Below are 18,903 nucleotides of genomic sequence, written 5' to 3' on the forward strand. Positions count from 1 at the left end.
CATTGGTTCTTTGCGAATGTCACGAGCTTGTTTCGAACAATACCAGAAGAAGAAGAAGCAGGGTAACGGCATTTCGGATTGCACATCTTGGGCTCTGCGATTTGCGACCACAGCAAGCAAACAAGAGATGCTTTCGAGCTCTCAGGATCAGGCCGATAAGAGCAAGAGGCGACCTCGTGCTCGAAGAAACTCCGCGAGCTCCAATGGACGCGAATCTTCTCGGAGCTCCATGTCCTCTGGCGAGCTTGAAGGGACCCGCCACTGTCCGAGCTATCCCAATCAAAGAGCTCCCGCGGACGCCCCGTTGGATTCAGCTCTACTGATAGGGGTGGCCAGCGCCACCGGATTGGTCGCTCAAATTCCCAAAAACGGACCTCCTAAAAGTAAGCGAAGACTGTCGTTTTATGACGCCGTCCAGCCCTCTACACCCAACATCACAGCACCTCAGGAACAACAGGACGGTAGCAGCGAACATGGCACGCGCAAACGGGGCATCGCTACTACGATGGAAGTACCTTTTTCGGTAGGACCAGGAACCACCAATGGGCGTCCAACAAAAGCTCGAGCAGTCGCCGAAGCCGAAGGCCAGCCTCCTCCAACAGAACGCCACACCTCGCAGCCGACACTGGCACTGGAGTCTGTTGCCGGCGCTCGGTCGATCACAGCCGCTGCGACATCTTCCACATCGAACAAAGAAGCAGCCGAGACAACCCTGACGGCCGAAGTCCGCAGTGCAAAGCTACCGCCTGGTACGGTTAAGGCGAGGACACGCTCCGGCTCTACCGTCACTCTGGCGGTGCCCATCGACGCGGCCTCGAGAAGCGGACACTCAGGAAAGTCGTCGACGCAAGACTCGGGGTCCCAGCGCGAACCTTCGTTTTCGTCCTTCATTAGAGGTCTCAAGGCGTTGAGCAGAGATCGCATTGCAGAGCAGCGGGCCACGCGACGAGGAAGCAAGTCTTCGATCTGGGACTCGGAACACGTGAGCGAGCTGTTTCTTTTGTGAGCCCACGCCGTAGTGCACAGGTTGAGCTGTCAGTGTGCGAGCACTGATAATCGAGAAGGTGTAGGATATAGTCGTTGCAATGTGCGACATATCATGGGAGTCGCTGAGCTCCTGAGCTGTATTTTTCAAAGCGAAGCTTTTTTCGCCTCTTCTCACAACTTTCCGGGAGCTGGGGCTGTGATCGTTTTGTCGCGCGTACCGCTGGGTTTCTTGCAACTCTACCAGATGGCACTAGCCTCCGCGCATGCCTACGGAGCCTACATGAAAGCACTGGTTTAGGGTGGTGACAGCCTTTGTAACGGTACTTACCGCCACCAGCTGGATTAGGGGGTTGAGCTTACCGACAACTTATAAGATGTGGGAAGCAAAATCGCGATAAAGAAGCCCTACGGAGGACGTTTCCTGCAACCTTTGGGGACGTGAATTAATTAACTTTTACAGCGAAGCTGTTAAGGGCTACTTTTCCCACTACCGTGTCCGCATGTAGAAAAAAAAAACCCGACGATAGGGCAATGCTGGGCCGGCCCGCTGCGGAGGTGACGCAGACGTTAAGGATCAGCGATGTATGTCGGTATTACTTCAGAACCCTACAGCACCCGATGCCTTGCCTCGCCGTCACGTTCATTTTTTTTTCTTTGTAAAGCGAAGATTTCTTCCCTCTTCTCACGATTTTCCGGGCGTTGCTGTGATGGTCGTGCCGTGAGTGCCGCTGGGTTTCTCGTAACACCACCAGATGGCGCGCCTCCGCGAATCCCGACTGGCACCGCTGTGACAGCGTTGAACAGTTTGTGCGTATGGCAGATGCTACGCTTGCTTTCCTATCCGACAGAAATGCAGGTGCTGAGCAGTGCAGGTCGCGTGCTGTGCTCTGATAGTGTAAACATTACAATCGACCACAACCAGAAAACAGCCCTCGGAGCTGGCGTATTAAGCGTTTCGACAGCATGCTCGCCAGGAATGCAGAAGGAGCAGGTAAACATGCGCCAGCAAAATGGCTGCAAAGCATGCACTCAGCTTCGAGGATACCCAGGCCCGAAAGAATGGTCGCGCGTATAAGGAGCGTCTTCGCTACGCAGCGAAACGTGGTACAGACACCGAATCTATGCATACAATGCATACATGCAATTATAATTTTTGAATTACGTGCAGCTATATAATACCATTTAACACTTCTGCCACGATGCGATGTGCCATGTGAAGCAATGCTAATGACCAGTCCTCTCATGCATTATATACAATGACGCGCAACAACGTATCAAGCACACAGGTCTCCCTGTGTATTCTGTGGAATACGCAGACAAACAGCAGCGGCCCACGCACGGTAACGTGCAACATTAACTCACCATTCTTATATTGGTCTAAAAGCTGAAGAACTTACGCACTCGCCGGCAACATATCCGCTAATTATCGTCAATCAGAGCAATGCCCTGTAATGCCCTCGGGTCCTGAGGGTAATGAAATACATAAATAAATAAATAAAAAATAAACAAAACCGCATACAAAGCTTTGCTTATATCGATTAACACAGTGCACGGTATCCGTCGACGTTTTTTCTTTGAGGCACGTATGTACGGAAGGAGCACAGAAAATGTTTTCGAGTATGGAAATCGCGAGACAACCTCATTTTATTAGTACTTCGCTCCATACTGTGTATAATTGCGAGGGCTAGTATACCGACTTCTCTTTCCAGTTGGAGGGCAGCGGGGCTCGCAGTAACGAAATGTCGTTCTTTTTCTCAATCCGGTGCCTCACAAATACCCCCGATCGAGGATGCTTGTGTGAAAAGCACCACAGCGCGTGCGCCGCACTACCTGGAAGTGCTCGAAGTTGGGAGTGCATAATCAAGCACGTCGTGTCAAACCATAACGGCTGAAACCACAGCGTTGGTGCTACTGCACCTCAATCTTGACCACAGTCTCCATTATGTCACGGCGAGTAGCACAGCTACTCCTGGTTTGTTGACGCGACAGCTGAGTCACGCAAACACTGGTTGTAAGCATACGACAAGCAGAGGTTGAGCGCTATGGCTACGTTCGCTGGCTCGTTCCAGAAATCGCTGGCAAGATACCGCTGCCGCATGCAAGCACTGAAATTCTGGCCTATAGATCCTTCCACGACAAGCCTCTTCACCATAGCGGCACGCAATTCTGTCACAGGGGAGCCGAACAGCGAGCTAAAAATTGCAAGTAGTGTCAACGCATAAGCCCGGTTTTCCTGGGTAACCTCGCCAGCGTATTTCACAATATAACACATGCTTTGCTTCCTCAGCAAAAGCACGCAAATCTACATAGTGAAAAGTGAGAACAACCACTGGCCTGCGTCATTATCAATGTTTCTAGGATTTGGTTCATGCCCGAACGGCAGGTGTCGGAAATTTGAAATAATTTGAAAAGCGCATGTGCCTTCTTTCTGGTAACATACACGCGCCCTCACTTTTTCTCAGCACGTGATTTTGGTATTAGGATTGAGTGAGATATTTCTTTTGTGCTTCATTTTACAGGGGCAGCGCAGTTCACGGATAGCGGTCAGAGTAGCAGGGATACCTATCACAAAGCGGCAAATCCTCCTCATGGCCATCTTAATTTTCATAGTGACAACCGTGACAGCCGGCGTCGTCATTCTGTTGAGACGAGAGCAAGAAACTGCTCCGACAAAGCCGTACTGCATGACCAATGATTGCCTCGATCACGCCTGGCGCCTTTCCTATAAACTAAACAGCAGCCTCAATCCCTGCCAAAACTTCGGGGCTTACGTCTGTTCCGCTTGGTCCCCACCAAAGGGGTACCTTGAGCACTCTAACTCAGCCATGGATGACGTACGGAAATCTTGGTTCCCACTGTTCGAAAGAATTCTTAGAGAGGGCGCGAAGCTAATTCGGGTTGGCCACAAGCCGCTAGTCATGTACACCACATGCATGGGCGACAGTAAACAGTACGGGTCGAACGTGGATATCTTCTGGAAGTTCCTAAAGGAATGTAGACTGTCGTGGCCGTATGAGCCAGAGACAAGTGACACCAGCGCCCTCGATGTACTGATAACGCTCGCGTTCAAGTGGCAGGTATCACTCTTCTTTCAAGTAAGACTACTGCGCTTGGGACCCGCACCGAATTGGCGTTTGACTTTAGATCCAGGCCCACTCGTACCGCTGATGTACCAGCACCATCTCACGATCAAAAATACCGGCGGATACGCCAAGTACTGGGCTGCGTTCTTCAACATCCTCAAGGGAAGCTCTGACAAGGACGCGACGATAAACCAGACACTCATAGAGAGAGCCATGGTGCTGGAAGAGGACGTCTTTAGAAGGCTCCTATTCGCCATGCGTCCAATTGGAGTCCAACAACTACTGGTGCCAATTGCCAAGATTAGATCCTACACTCCGCCTCTGGACTCGAAGCAGTGGCTAAGGGCATTAAAGCAATTAGAGCTTCAGCCTGACATGGAACCCAGCGACCAGGTTCTCATAACTGACAAAAACTTCTTCCAGACCATGGCGGCCGTGATGGCCTCGTACACGGACACACAGCTGCTGTCCCTGATTGCGTGGTCTTGCGTGCAGCTCCTGGCACCGGCAGTGGATTTGCAGCTGCTGAAGTACCGGTACGACCAAGGCGTCATACGTTACCGGCCATACTTCTGCGAACGTTTTGTCGAGACCGCCTACCGACTCCTGGTGGTTGCTCTCACCTCTGTATCGCGTTTCTCAAGACAGGAACGCGCCGTCATCTCTGCGAACTTCGACCACCTGGTTGCAACCGCCAGCGCTTTGGTCAACGCCACAGACTGGCTGGATGCCAAGAACCGACAACTTGCATCCGTGAAACTGGCTTCGACACGCCTGCAGCTGTGGCCCCCAGAACATTTCCTGGAGAACGAGTCACTGGACCGCATGTACGCGGCTTTTCCGAGCGCCGAATTATCGTTTGCAGAATATTGGATCCAATCGAGTCGGTCTGCCGCTGATACGTACCATGCGAGTGCCAATATCGACGTCTTGAGCTACGCAGTCAACTACGAACTGCCGTACCTCTTGTACGATGCCGCAAGTGGCGCAGTGAAGGTAGCTGTGGGTGCCATTACTCCGCCCCTGTTCTACTCTGACGGGACCAAAGCTATGTTCTACGGAGGACTCGGATTCTCCATGGCGGTGAACCTCGTCGCATCCATGGACAAACAGGGACTGCGGTGGCATCCAAACGGCACTTTCGGCGACTCCTTTTTGTCCCAGTAAGCTTCTTCAGCCTAGTTTTGCGAATGTGATGATTTTCACTTCTACATGGCAGGTTATTCCAGAACAACACAGATAGACTACTTTCCTAATATCATAGACATAATCAACCCATTATTTTTGCTACTTCGCCAAGTCAGAGCTCATGGTGATGCGCTATCGTTGGCCATGACACGGTTGTTTGAACTAAGCTAGTCTTTGTAGGTAATTGTGCGAAGAAATTTCAAGAACCAGTCAGGAGCTCCTTTTGCCTGTACTAATAGACGGATGTTCCCGTATATTGATAATCGAACTAGCTAGTTTCTGAACTTATATATGACTGAAGAACTTTGATATCGCGATATGCCCTCATGTACGCCCGACTGCATTTTGAAATAGCTGGAAAATGTTTAGAGAGTGAAGCCACCCAAACACTATACGAACTTCACATTGTAGAAGTTAACTGAAAGCGCATCGCTGCGTCCACAATATTCAACAGTGGATGTTTTCTACCAGAATTTTTTCCGCTAAACGGATGCGAACGCGCTTACTTAATAATCACAATGGCAATCTAAAATGTCCTGTCTTACTTAGTGCGATTACACTACTCTTCTTTACAGCGCCGCTTCTCGAGCCTTCGAAGACCGGGACGGCTGCCTGGCGACTGCAGAGGAGGCTCCCGTCGTCGACTCCCCCACCTATCCGACCCGACCCGGCTCCAGGACCAGCGTCTTTCCCGAGATTCCCGCGCTCGAAGTGGCCTACGCAGCGTACAGGCGTTCCATCAGCAAAAGCGACGACGACAGTCCGCAGGGTATTTCCCGGAATCTCTCGGGTGATCAGGTGTTCTTCATGACATTGTGCTACATGACGTGCAGCCTTCCCGAAGCCGTGGGTCCGCACACGGTGGACTGCAACAAGGCTGTGAGCAATTCGGAGGCATTTGCGCGGGCTTTTCAATGCCCGTACGGATCAAAAATGAATCCCAAGAAGAAGTGTACATTCTTCACCCGATAAGTGGGGGCTGGAAAGGACCCAAATCACGCGCGATGTTTACCACGCCAGACAATATAGCTGTCACCTGGACCTTGCAATTCCTTGAAATGTGCTTGCCATCTTCTTCAAAGCGATGGCGCTCTTTGCGTGAGGGCGTCAGCAGTGCGACTGGCACTTCGTCTACGTGCCTTGTTCTGGCGTACCACGCACTCTACAATACTGGCGCGTTTTGTTTGGGCGTTTCATGGCGGAAGCGCAATACAAGACGCCTGTTTTGTACGTTTTTATCGCTTTTTTGTTTTTGCTTTCTTCTTATTGCCCGATCTTCCGCTCTCTGACTTCTTTTGTATTTGAAAATTTTACCTTTAGTTAGCAACAATGTGCCCATCTGGGTGTCTCAGACGTCGTAAAGCGTTGACGACATCTGCCGCGTTTGCGGGCTGTTTACACTTTGTTTAATTTTTGTTTGCGAAGCCGTATTCATGAACGTGTTTTCGAAGACAATGTCCAATGTATATCTTGGCTGTGCTTAAGAGGAATTTTTTTTATTTCATCAAGATTTTCTTTGTAATTCGCGGATGCCTAGCGTGTGTTTTCTATGCCCGTCTGCGCTGCACCATTGAATATTCTGCAGTTGGCTGAAGGGAACCTGGTGCACACTTACGGGAGGCTTGAAACAACCTAATATTCGACAGGTTTGAACTGCTTCCCGAGCCAAATAATTCGTGTCATTTCTCCAGTAACTGCCACACACAGAGTTTAGTGAATAAAACCTTGTTTCCGGCGAATTGTCTGGCAGCTCGACTGCGGTTCTCGCAGCGCTCGTTAGCGGTTCTCGAGACGTATGAAAACAAACTGCACAGAAAGCGTAGCGTTCCGTTGTCGTGCCAACTTGTCCAATGTATTAAACGTTCGATTGTTAGCACGCTGCACATTGATGTAGAATTCGCGCCCGAGTGATGAATAAATTTCAAAGCTGAGGATTATTTCTTACATTCATGCCTGTTACTGACCGCGTTGATGGTCAGCAAGGTGGAAATTGAGTGAAACCACGTGAAAAGCGCACCATTTACGTCACGTTATAATTATTAATGGGATTGGCTTTCTTTGCCTACTTTGGTCGTGTTAGCCCATCTATCTATCTATCTATCTATCTATCTATCTATCTATCTATCTATCTATCTATCTATCTATCTATCTATCTATCTATCTATCTATCTATCTAGCCTCTTTCGTCGACGCAGTGCCCTATGTTGCCTACCTGCTTGAACTACTAGATAAATGCTGGGGGTTAATGCCATCGTGGTGGGTCAGTCGTCTTAATTCAAGCTTCGTGGCCTTACCCTTCTCATACCGTCGTCGTCACACCTTCTACGCCGAGTTATCACGTTTAACATTGAAGTGGATTTCATGCCCGAGTGAAGACCGAATTTCAAAGCTGAGGATAATTTGATACCTTCATGCCATTTACTGATGGTGTTGACGGTAAATAAGGTGGAAAGGGAGTAAAACCAATGGAAAAGCACAACGTTTGGCGCACCTTATTATATTTATTATTGCGATTAGCTTTCGTTGCCTACTTCAGTCGTCTTCAGCCTATCTATATATCTATATATCTCCGTCGTGATTGGTCTATCGTCGTCATTCCACATTCGTGATCTGACTCTCGTGATGCCGCCGTCGTCACAACTTCTATGTCTAAGTATGTGCTCGCGGTTGTGATGCCGTCGAGGTCGTTACATTGCGGTCAGTCCTGCTTTGTCAGCCGGCTCCTGTTATGCCGTCGTTTTCACGCCATCGTCGTCATACAGTTGTCGAATATTCGCTGTCACAGTGCCGCCGTGATGCCCTAAAGGTCGTTTCATTGTCATTGCAGTTTAGTCAGCTAACTCTCATCATGCAGGCGTCATAATGTCATCGTCACGTCATCGTCATCACGTAGTCGTCGTCATGCCATTGTCCTACCGTCGTCGTCACGCGGTCGCATTGCCATCGTAATCGCTTCAGTAAAGTCCTCGCATTGTCATCACTCTGTCCTCGTCATAATGCCTCCATCGTTCCACTGACGTCGATCTTTCTTTGTCATTCTATTGTAATCATACTGTCGTGAATCAATCGCGATTACGCCGCCATTGCCACGTAGTTATCTTCAGACAGTCACTCAGGCATCCATCGTAAGGCAGTCGCTATCCCGTGTCCGTTATCAGATCGTCGTCACGTCATCGTGGCGTCCTCGTCGTCATGCAGGTTTCATACAGTTTGTTGTCGCGCCGTCATCAGCATAGGCCCGTCATCATCTTATTGTGTCCGCAATTTTCTCATGTCATCGTCGCCAGTGCGCCGTTGTTATACAGTCGTGATCGCTTCACCAGGGTTATTCTAACTTTGACATCCCACTTTCGTTATGTCGTAGTTATTAGCCATCGCCGTCACACAGTCATCGACACGCAGCCTTTTACCATCGTCATCGCTTCAGTAACTTCATTTTACTTTGGTCATGCCGTACACTCTTAGCCAAGTCCTGGTTGGAATCCACGCATGCAGGCAGGAAATCGGATCAAATTACGGCCGCTGATATACCGTTCGCTGGGCGGCTTAACAGGCGGCCCCCCGGAGACAGCGGCCCATTTTCAAGCGGCCCAATTCTAAGCAGCCTTAAGAATAGGCGTGACCAAAGGTATGCAGGATTATAAGTCAAATTTTTCCTGGCCATTTGTGGCCTACCATGAGGCGCGACTGCTGTGACGGCGGTCTGTGCGTATGCCTCCCGCACGCCAGCGCGAAAAAAAAGCGAATTTACACCTTATCCGCAATTATCTTCGCAAGTTGGGCAATCACAAGGCACATTCACTGTACAGTCAACAAAGCAATCACGTAGTTACGAAAAGTTCATAGTACTCTACACACATCCCATGGATTCGAACCCGCATACACTTGCACTTATAGAATTAAAAGCACACTTCGTAACCATTACACCACAGCGCCACCACGCCCAGTGGGGGGTTCTTTTAGGGGTTATAAGATGTTACGAATGATGTTTATTTACAGGGTGAAATGGTGAAACGAGGTCCGAGAGGGAAGCTACAGGCCAGGCCCAGCCGGCGCAGAGTACCGCGAGGTCACGCGCGCACACTCTACTTCGTCTTTCTCTGCCTCAGCCGCAGCCGCGCAGTGCTGCGACATTTTCCCCGGGGGCAGACGAAGCTCGCCGAGCGAGTTAAAGGGACCTGTGATGGCACTGCTTGAGTCTGGCCACGTGAACAACTTGCGTCGCCCGTGAACGCCGATTACTTGCCGTCACTTTGGCGACGACATAGTTCACATCGCTCAAGCGGTTGAGTATAACGAATGGTCCGGTGTAAGTGGCGAGAAACTTGCGGTACAATCCCTTTTTGCGAACAGGTGTCCACAACCAAACATAATCACCGGGAGTAAAACTGACGGGGAGATGCCGCGCATCATAGCGAATCTTGCTGTTGCCGTGTGAGGACAACGTCCTAAGATGCGCCAGTCGACGTGCTTCCTAAGCACGACACAGAGTTTGGGCGATGGAAGGATCCTGTTGGCACGATAAAGGTAGAATAGTGTCCAGAAAGCTCTGGGGTGCGCGGGTGTACAGCAAAAAGAACGGCGCATATCCAGTAACTTCGTGCTTGGCACTATTGTACGCGTACGTTACAAAAGGTAAGACGGCGTCCCAATTCTTGTGGTCAGCAGCGACATACATTGATAACATGTTGATAAGGGTTCGATTCGTCCGCTCCGTGAGGCCATTGGTTTGCGGGTGGTAAGGAGTGGCATGACGATATGCAGAACCACAAAGCCGCAAAAGTTCTTCAACGACGTCGGCGGTGAATTGCCGTCCACGGTCACTGATGACAACACGGGGAGCGCCGTGACGGAGTATGACGTGATGCAACAAAAATGAAGAGACATCTGCTGCAGTGGCAGATGCAAGTGCCGCCATTTCCGTGTAGCGAGTAAGATAATCTACGCATACTGTAATCCAGCGGTAGCCAGCTGACATCTTTGGGAGCGGGCCAAGCAAGTCGATGCCCACTCTTTCAAAGGGTAACGTCGGTGGCTTAACTGGTTGTAAATAGCCTGCTGGGGCCGTCGTCGTTTGCTTGTGGCGCTGGCAAACAGTACAGCTGGCGACATACTGTTTCGTTGTTTTCCAGAGCTTGGGCCAGAAAAATCTCTGTCTAAGTCGGTGTAGTGTGCGTGTAAAGCCAAGGTGCCCGGACGTGATTTCGTCATGCATGCAACGAAGGACAGCCGAGCGCAGGTTTTCGGGCACAACTAGAAGCAATGGGGGACCATCAGTCGAGTAATTTTTTTGTACAGCAAACCATTACGAAAAGTAAACGGTGTTGTTCCTGCTGGCTCACGTGCAGCTGCCCGTAGGGATTTCAAGGTAGGGTCGCAACGTTGCTCGCTCTCGAAGGTACGCAGGTCTGTAAATTCGGAAGAGATGGAAACTAGGTAGTCGTCGAAGTCATCATCCTCAGCTTTAGTGTGCGGCGAAGGGAGACGGGATAGGCAATCAGCATCCCTGTGACAGCGTCCGCTCTTGTAGTTAACGGAGAAGCTGTACTCTTGAAGGCGCAAAGCCCAGCGGGCCAACCGGCCAGACGGGTCACGCAGCCCAACCAGCCAACAGAGTGAATGATGGTCAGTCACTATCGTGAATGCGCGGCCATGTAGATAGGGACGGAACTTCTGAATGGCGAAGACGACTGCTAGGCACTCGATTTCTGTAACGGTGTAGTTTGTCTCCGCTTTGGTAAGTGTCCGACTAGCGTAGGCAATGACATGCTCAAGGCCATCGCAGAGTTGAACAAGCACAGCACCAACACCCGCACCGCTGGCGTCAGTGTGCAGCTCAGTTGACGCCTCCGGATCAAAATGCCGCAGTACCGGTCCAGAAGTCAACAAAAATTTCAGCTGTTGAAACGCCGACTCGCAGTCAGCAGTCCACAAGTCAGCAGTCCACAAGAAGGAGAGACGTGAGGGGAAAGGCAAGCTGTGCGAAATTCTTGATAAAGCGTCGGAAATATGAACAAAGGCCTAAAAAGCTTCGCAGATCTTTCACCGTTTGTGGCTGTTGGAAGTCGCGAACCGCTGCTATCTTTTCAGGGTCTGGTCGTATGCCGTCTTTGTCGACCAGAAAGCCTAGTACGAGGGCTTGACGCTCACCGAATTGACATTTCTTCGAGTTTAAAATAAGGCCAGCTTGCTGGATACAGTCAAGAACGATCGACAGGCGCTGATTGTGCTCGTGAAATGTCCGGCCGTAGATAATGACGTCGTGTAAATAGCACATGCAAATTTCCCATTTGAGTCCGCGGAGCACGGTATCCATAAATCGCTCGAATGTCGCTGGAGCGTTGCATAAGCCACAGGGCATAACGTTGAATTCAAAGAGACCGTCAGGTGTCACGAAGGCTGTCTTCTCCTTGTCTGAGGGGTGCATGGGAATTTGCCAATATCCTGACCGCAAATCAACACAAGAGAAATACGACGCGGAGTGGAGGCAGTCGACGGCGTCATCTATTCGTGGTAGGGGGTACACGTCTTTCTTTGTGACGGTGTTTAGGCGGCGATAGTCTACACAGAATCTCCATGAGTTGTCTTTTTTCTTGACTAGGATCACAGGAGCAGCCCAAGGGCTAGATGATTCCTGGATCACTCCTTTCTGTAACATTTCTTCGACCTGCTCGGCGATGACTTTTCTCTCTGAAGGTGAAACGCGGTAGGGCTTCTGACGAATTGGCGTTGCTTGCCCTGTATGGATGCGGTGTTGCATACGAGACGCCGGTGGTGTATGGGACGCTCGTTGGCTTTGAGCAAAATCAAACACTGTGGTGTAGCGAGCGAGCACAGCTTCCGGCAGACACTGCTCATTAGAAGACAGCGACTTGTCAATCATGCGCTTAAAGTCAGCAGAATTATCATAGATGGAGTCGGGGTTGGATTTTTTTTCGGCAGTTGACATTTCGACCGTTCCGACGCTGACAATGGCTTGTTCATCAAAACTTGCCAGTTTAAGTCCTAGCGGCAATGTTATAGATTGGGTTGAAACGTTCACTGTCCACAAACGAGTAAAACCATCAGTGGTAACCACGAGGGAGCGAGGGACTATCGCATTTTTCTTGAGCGCATTGTTATAATCGGGCTCGGCTAAACCACAACAAGAACCTGTACGAGGGCGAGAAGTAGTGACAGGTACAAACATTGCAGTCTCAGGGGGCAAACACACATCTTGTGACACGGTGAGAACGTCGGCGGCATCACTGGTGCTATCTGTCATTGAAGTTCGCGCGTCGCGGCGAAGAGAAATCGCGCCACTTCCACAATCCAAAGTTGCCCCCCACTCACGCAAGATATCAATTCCTAAAATAATGTCATGCGTTGTACGTGCAAGCACAGTAAATTCACTTCTAAATGTATGCTCCCCTATCATAACTGAAACAGAACAGACCCCAAGTGGGCGTAACATTTCCCCGCCAACTCCACGAAAGGTAACGTTCCGATCCCAAGAAAACATAACTTTTTGTCCAAGACGATTTTTGAAGGACAGGCTCATAACAGAAACTGCCGCCCCAGTGTCAACTAAAGCAAAAGCACTCACATTGTCAACTAAAACGCACACTTTGTTTTTAAACAATTTTACACAAGGGGGTCTTGATGAAGATGAACATATTGCGGCCTCACCCCCGTCGGTCGCAACAGCTGGTTTCCCAGCGGCGGCGGTGATAACGAGCGACGACGAGGTGATGGAGAGCGTCGTTGTCGTGTCGGTGGTTGTGTCAGGCTGCGATCGGAAACGGGGGAGTCACTGCGGTTTGCGCGTCCCTGCTGCAGCCGCTGGAAGGAAGTGGGATATGGCTAGGGCTCATCAGCGGGCACGCGGGGCGTGTAGGAATTAAACCGTGGAGCACGCTGCTGGCGGCGGTGGCAATATCTACGAAACGTATTTGAGGAATCGGCGGCGGTGGCTGGCGTTTCTCTGCAGTGCGCTGTGCTGTTGAGTATTGGAATATGTTTGCGTTTGCATAATTTCCATTCCTTGCTACGACTGACGAAGGAAGACAACGTAGACGACAAAGTGAAAACTATTCTTCACGGCTTGTCGTCACCGCAGGAAAATAGGAAATGTGGCGTTCAGCTCATGATCGAGTGCTTCTCCAGTCCATGCATTATGTGTTCTCCGAAAATACGCGAATAGAAAGTATCGCGCCAACCATCCACGTATGTGAATTTAATTCGCGTGTTTACTGGTGAGCATTTCTGTTTATTTTTTTCCGCCAGTTCCATTCTTATATGCTCAACTGCGACGCCAGTACCAGGCATTTCGACGTGCCTCACACTGCCATGTAGGTGTTCTTTTCAAGTGCATTAGTTTAGAGTTTGGTTCACGCCGTTGTAAGCGGTTGTCCCGCATTAGCAGCGGATCGTTAGCGTTTTGGAGCGCACGCATTCCAGCATTTGGAGACTGCGTCTACTAATAGCCGGGTCACATTCATCGGCACGCATGTTTAAATTACTAATGTCTACACTTGTTACGCGTGTACTGCTCGTATCCTGTGGCAGTGCTCGTTCTTAAAGCGTCGAAGACCATCTACGCTCATGCGCGTGTTCAATATATACGCGCAGGATGGACTTGCCGGCTAGTCGGTTGAGCAATTTAGGAGAAACAGCGCAACACAAGGACGACGGAAAAACATGGACCACACCACGTAGCGCTGATGTGGTTGGTGCTTTTTCGTCGTCCTTGTGTTTGCGCTGTTTCTTCTTCCACGATACATGCACACCACAGGTGCACGAAAGTTTCGGAGCATGGGGGGTCAACTTTGGTTTCCCCGTTTCCTCTCAGTGTCAGTGGAACAGTGCGTCGCCCCGCGGTCGAATTGTGCACGCTTACCCCCGTATTCAGAAATGCATCTTAACTTGAAGCCCATGCTTGATCTAAATGACGCAGGTTGTGAACGCACCAAAAGAAGCGCAATGAGCGTCTTGGGGGGAGTTCGCTCCAGGCGCATTTATATCAAGTCAAGCATGAGTTTCAAATTAAGATGCATTTCTGAATACGGGGTTTAGTCATCTGCTTCCCACAGAAAACGTCGAAGAAACGCCCATTAAAACCACGCACATTTGTAAACTTAACTAAGCAATAGGAAGTTCCATATAAAAAAGTGGTATTAAAGGCTTTCAGTGTTTTTTTTTTTACTCCAAAATGTTTGCGCTGTCGTGGCATCAATGTACAGAGATAGTGCAGCGTTAGTTAAAAAGCATCAATTTCTGAATCCCTTGCCAAAATAAGCTTTTGAAATTATTTAGGTGCTAGAATCCAGGGTTTGTAGCGGTACTTGAAAACCCTTTATTTCTAAAATGCCATTTTCCAGGCATTGAAAACCCTTGAATTTGTAGAAGTACTGGAAAGTCCTTAAGTTTGTACACTTGGCTAGACTTAGCAGACATTGGAAAGCGCTTTTTTCCTTCTGTGGCTCTCTCGCATGTCACCGAGAATTGTCTGTGGAGGTGATAGAAGGAAAGAGGCATCCTTAAGGTTGAAATTACAAAGGAGCCACGGATACCAGTTTTCGGCATATGGAACCGGTAACAAGTGTACTTGAAGCAGGAAGCTCAATAGTTCAGGCATTCGAAGAGAAGTCGTGAGGAGTAAATCGAGAGCTACAGACACAATAAAAAGGAACAAGAAATGACTATTCCTTATTTGATGGTGAAAAGCTGAGGCAAAAATGACATCACATACTCTGTGAAATCAAAGTGTTAAAAAAGTGCAAATGTTGCAGGTCCAAGCAGTTAGTTATGCTATTGCAGAGAAACTTCGCGCGCTTTCTTGAAATGCCTCCTTGCGTGTGCATTAAGACACTGTGTGCGTTTAGTGAAGGGCGGTGAAAGGCAAATGAACATTCTTTCAAATGTTTGAAATCAGTGAAATACGATTTGATTTGTTTTGTTTTCTTTTGTTTGCATTAACCATGTCGTTGTTGAACAAGTTGTTGCCTCTCCAAGCTACTAAACACATCGCATGAGGTCCTTGAAGTTACTTTGTCGGGGCCTCGAAAGTCCTTGAAAACCCTTGAATTTATTGCTTCAATATTGCTACGAACCCTGTAGAACAACTGTCATGGGGTAAAAACTGGCTGAACAGGGACTTATACGCAGAGTACAGGAAAACTAGAAATGCAGTAGTAGGCATGGAGGGCCCTGAAAAAGATGTGCCACATTTGCTCGCCTGCCTTATGTTTCTGCACTGACTGTCGCATTTTTAATAGACGTGCACTTTCTGTTCTACTCCAATAAACGCAACATTACCGACTCCAGCGTTGGTCAGTCCTTCAGCCAGTGCAGAACTCTTTCTGTACATCCCAGTCAACTCTGTCATTTTTCCAGCATTGTAGTACGACATTTGTTAAACTGGTCTAACAGAATATGAGCAGTATACTCTTAAATTAGCTGTTTATTTGTATGCACATGTTTAGGTCCTCAGTTTGGTTGCATGACAAATTGCCATACCTCAATAGATACAAGAAACAATTTTATTACAGTTTAATAAAATCCAAACAGTAATAATCACAACAATATAATGACAAACATTTCTTTTGGTACGTATACAGCCCATGTCTTGGCACTGTAAAAATTCAACTAGACATCCCAAGTACTGTGTCCTGAACATTATTATTCACATGTGTAAAACCATCACAGAAATTATTCATCAAATCTCACAGTGATTAGTGACATACACTTTGTAACTGCTTTACATGAGCATAATGTATACAAATGGTCCCTGCGTACCTACACATGACTAGTGCCACCCGAGTACTATTACTCACAGGTGTAAAACCAACAAAGCAGTTCTTTAAAAAATATCACAGCGCTTAGTGACGTACATGCTGTAACTCCCTTGTAAAAGCTTAATACAAACACGTGAGCACACAGAATGCTAGCAGTGGGCCTACATGGAAATACCGCCGCCTCAGTACTAATTCACAAGTGAAAAACCAACTAAGCAGTTCTTTAAAGAATATCACAATGCTTAGTGACATACATTTTATAACTAGCATATGTAAGCTTTATACAAACATGACAACATACACAAAGCTAGCGGTGCACCTACATAGAAGTGCGGCCATCTGAACACTATTATTTGCAAGTGTAAGCTCAACAGAACAGTTCGTTATAGTGACGCACATTTTGTAACTGCTTTATACAAGCTTAGTGCATGCACAAGAATGCGAAAAAAAATAAATTTTAAACTTCCTCTATGCATACAAAAACACATCAACCCAAATGATAAACACCGCTTTGAAGACACATGTGACTGTGGCGAAGCGCAGTGCTGTGCTGGTTGAAACTGCCGTCCACAAAAGTATTGAACAATACTTAAAACACATGCAATAAAGTGCTGAAAGACTGCGTCTAACGTACCTATTTTAATTCAAATTTCTTGAATATAGGGCTCTCTTCCAGATAAGGCATCTGATCCAACTGACCTGATTTTACACCTGCTACATACATACAATGCACTCAGATATAAGTGGTAATAATAATTATAAATAGCATTTAAAAACTTGATGGTATGATGAAGATGCATGACTAGAAAAGTTCTATCCCCCTCGTACTTGTAAAAAGGTGTAAGTACGACACGTGTTCTTTTTTTTTTCACTTTTTGCATTAATGAACATCCGGGAACCTCGAACCCACACAAAAAAGCTACTGCTCTGTTAATAGTGTTATGAATAATTTTTTTGAAAGTTTTTTTTACAGACAAGTTGCGGTCTCGTTTCTGGAGGGGAGGTTGAGCTGCATCATGCAAAATAACATGGAAAGTTGTCACATGGGAGTATGACACTATGTCATAATGTTTGTTTCAGTTGACTCACTTGCCCTACAAGTCACTGCTTACTGTGGCCAGTGATGCCACAGCAGTGTCTGTGTGATTTTCGTCACACTTCTGTCATATGCCATCCTTACCAGAGATGGCAGCACATAGATACCCAAATTTCTAGTGTTGCTTTCTCAGATGGTTGCTCTTGGTTTGCTCAGTATCAGTTGGCACTTCAGCTGCATCAAACTTATTTTTTACCTCTTCAACAACAACATCATCAACAACATCAACAACAATCTTAGGACACCTGTGTTGTCCTTCTAGTTGCCTACAAAGACCAGTTAATCTAGCAACAACACTTACAGTCTCTACCATATTCTAATGGGGGAGAGGTGTGTCCCACAATGTGTTCCACATTGTTGTCGCTGTGTGAGCTGGCTTTGGAGGCAACAACAGTAATATGTTAGCATATTTTAAAATGACGCTTGTACTGTGTTATAACACCGAACTTAGTCTTGCACTTGCTGCACAAGAACACTGGCTCACTTTCGCGGTGAAAAGCTTTTGTATGTTGATAAATGAGTTGTATGCACTACAAAAAAGTCAGTGATAGCACACATGCTGCCCTACCAGGCCTGGTGCGTTTCCTTCTGACACTGCTGCTGATGCTGACGCGCTGCTGCTTGCCTCGTACACTGTTGCAGCTGCAGTAGACATGGCAGTCTCTGTATCTATTGCTGCTGTGTCATCTGTCATGGTAACTTCAGGTGGTATCGGGCTCACTTCTGCAAGAGAGATGTCGTTTGCCCCTTGAGGGCTCTCGTCATCAGGGCTTACTTTCGTAGGCATTGTCTCCTGCATCTAAGAACCAATAAGAACAGCCCGAATTAATAAACTTAGCTCTAAAAAGTACGGACATCAAAACTTAACCACAAGCTTTGCACATCAGTGACAAGGCTTAATGAATAATACTTGCAAGAGGAGTTACACACTTGTGTGTGCACAGTAAAGCCTCATTAGAAGAGATACTCAAGAAGCACGGGAAACATGTCTCTCGAAACCAAAAATTTTAAAACACTGAGGAGCCAGACTAGATCCCTTTATTATGCATCATCACTAAGGTATGTTTAGATATATCTGAAGGAATAATTGCTCAAGGTGCCTTAAAGGGCGCCTAAACCACTTCTCGACATTTTGTGAACATTTCAAGTAAACACGCGTACCGAAATCAGAATGCCGTCACAATCGACTATGCCAAACGCCACAGTGCGTAACAATGCGGGAGTGCCACAAAATGAAGAAAACGACCCCGTGTACCTCTCCGGACTAATCCTGCACCCCTCAGTTTGTCCTGACATCACCAGGCTGTCTCTGATGATGTTACCCGTTTCTGCTGCTGTCGATTGGTTGAACGAGGGTGTACGACTGCCGGCAAGCTTTCGCCGGCGGGGCAACGGAGGATGCACATCACGTCGCAGCGGGCTCTGCTAATCCACCCTCAACCACCCGGAATCTTTCACCATCAGCACGAAATCGTACAACCATCGTCACTGGCAAGTCACCAGCTTTTACTTGACACCAGTACTTCCGGGCTCGACTCTTTTCTTAGCCCGAGACGGCCGTTAGAAATCCCTAAGCGGCGGTCACCGCGTTAAGCCTAAACGCGCCACCGCGACAGCGGCACGGCGGACGCGGACGCCGCGTCGGCATCCGACGCACCCTGCAACGCGGCTCCCAGGGTAGGGGCCCGAGCCGCGGAGATGTCCACCAGCAATTCCGACCCGGCAGGCCAACTGGACTGCATGGATGCAGACGACTTGGAGCCCGAGCGCGACA

General features: G+C 48.3%; 1 protein-coding gene across 1 annotated transcript; it reads left to right on the plus strand.

The window, feature by feature from the left end:
- Nucleotides 1-229: 229 nt before the first annotated feature.
- On the plus strand, nt 230-6,230 carry LOC142574876 (phosphate-regulating neutral endopeptidase PHEX-like). Its single transcript, XM_075683875.1, has 3 exons — nt 230-982; nt 3,507-5,233; nt 5,834-6,230. The coding sequence occupies exons 1-3, from the start codon at nt 230-232 to the stop codon at nt 6,228-6,230; spliced, it is 2,877 nt and encodes a 958-aa protein (XP_075539990.1).
- Nucleotides 6,231-18,903: the final 12,673 nt, after the last annotated feature.

This window comes from Dermacentor variabilis, chromosome 3, assembly GCF_050947875.1.
Source record: "Dermacentor variabilis isolate Ectoservices chromosome 3, ASM5094787v1, whole genome shotgun sequence".
NCBI lineage: Eukaryota > Metazoa > Arthropoda > Arachnida > Ixodida > Ixodidae > Dermacentor > Dermacentor variabilis.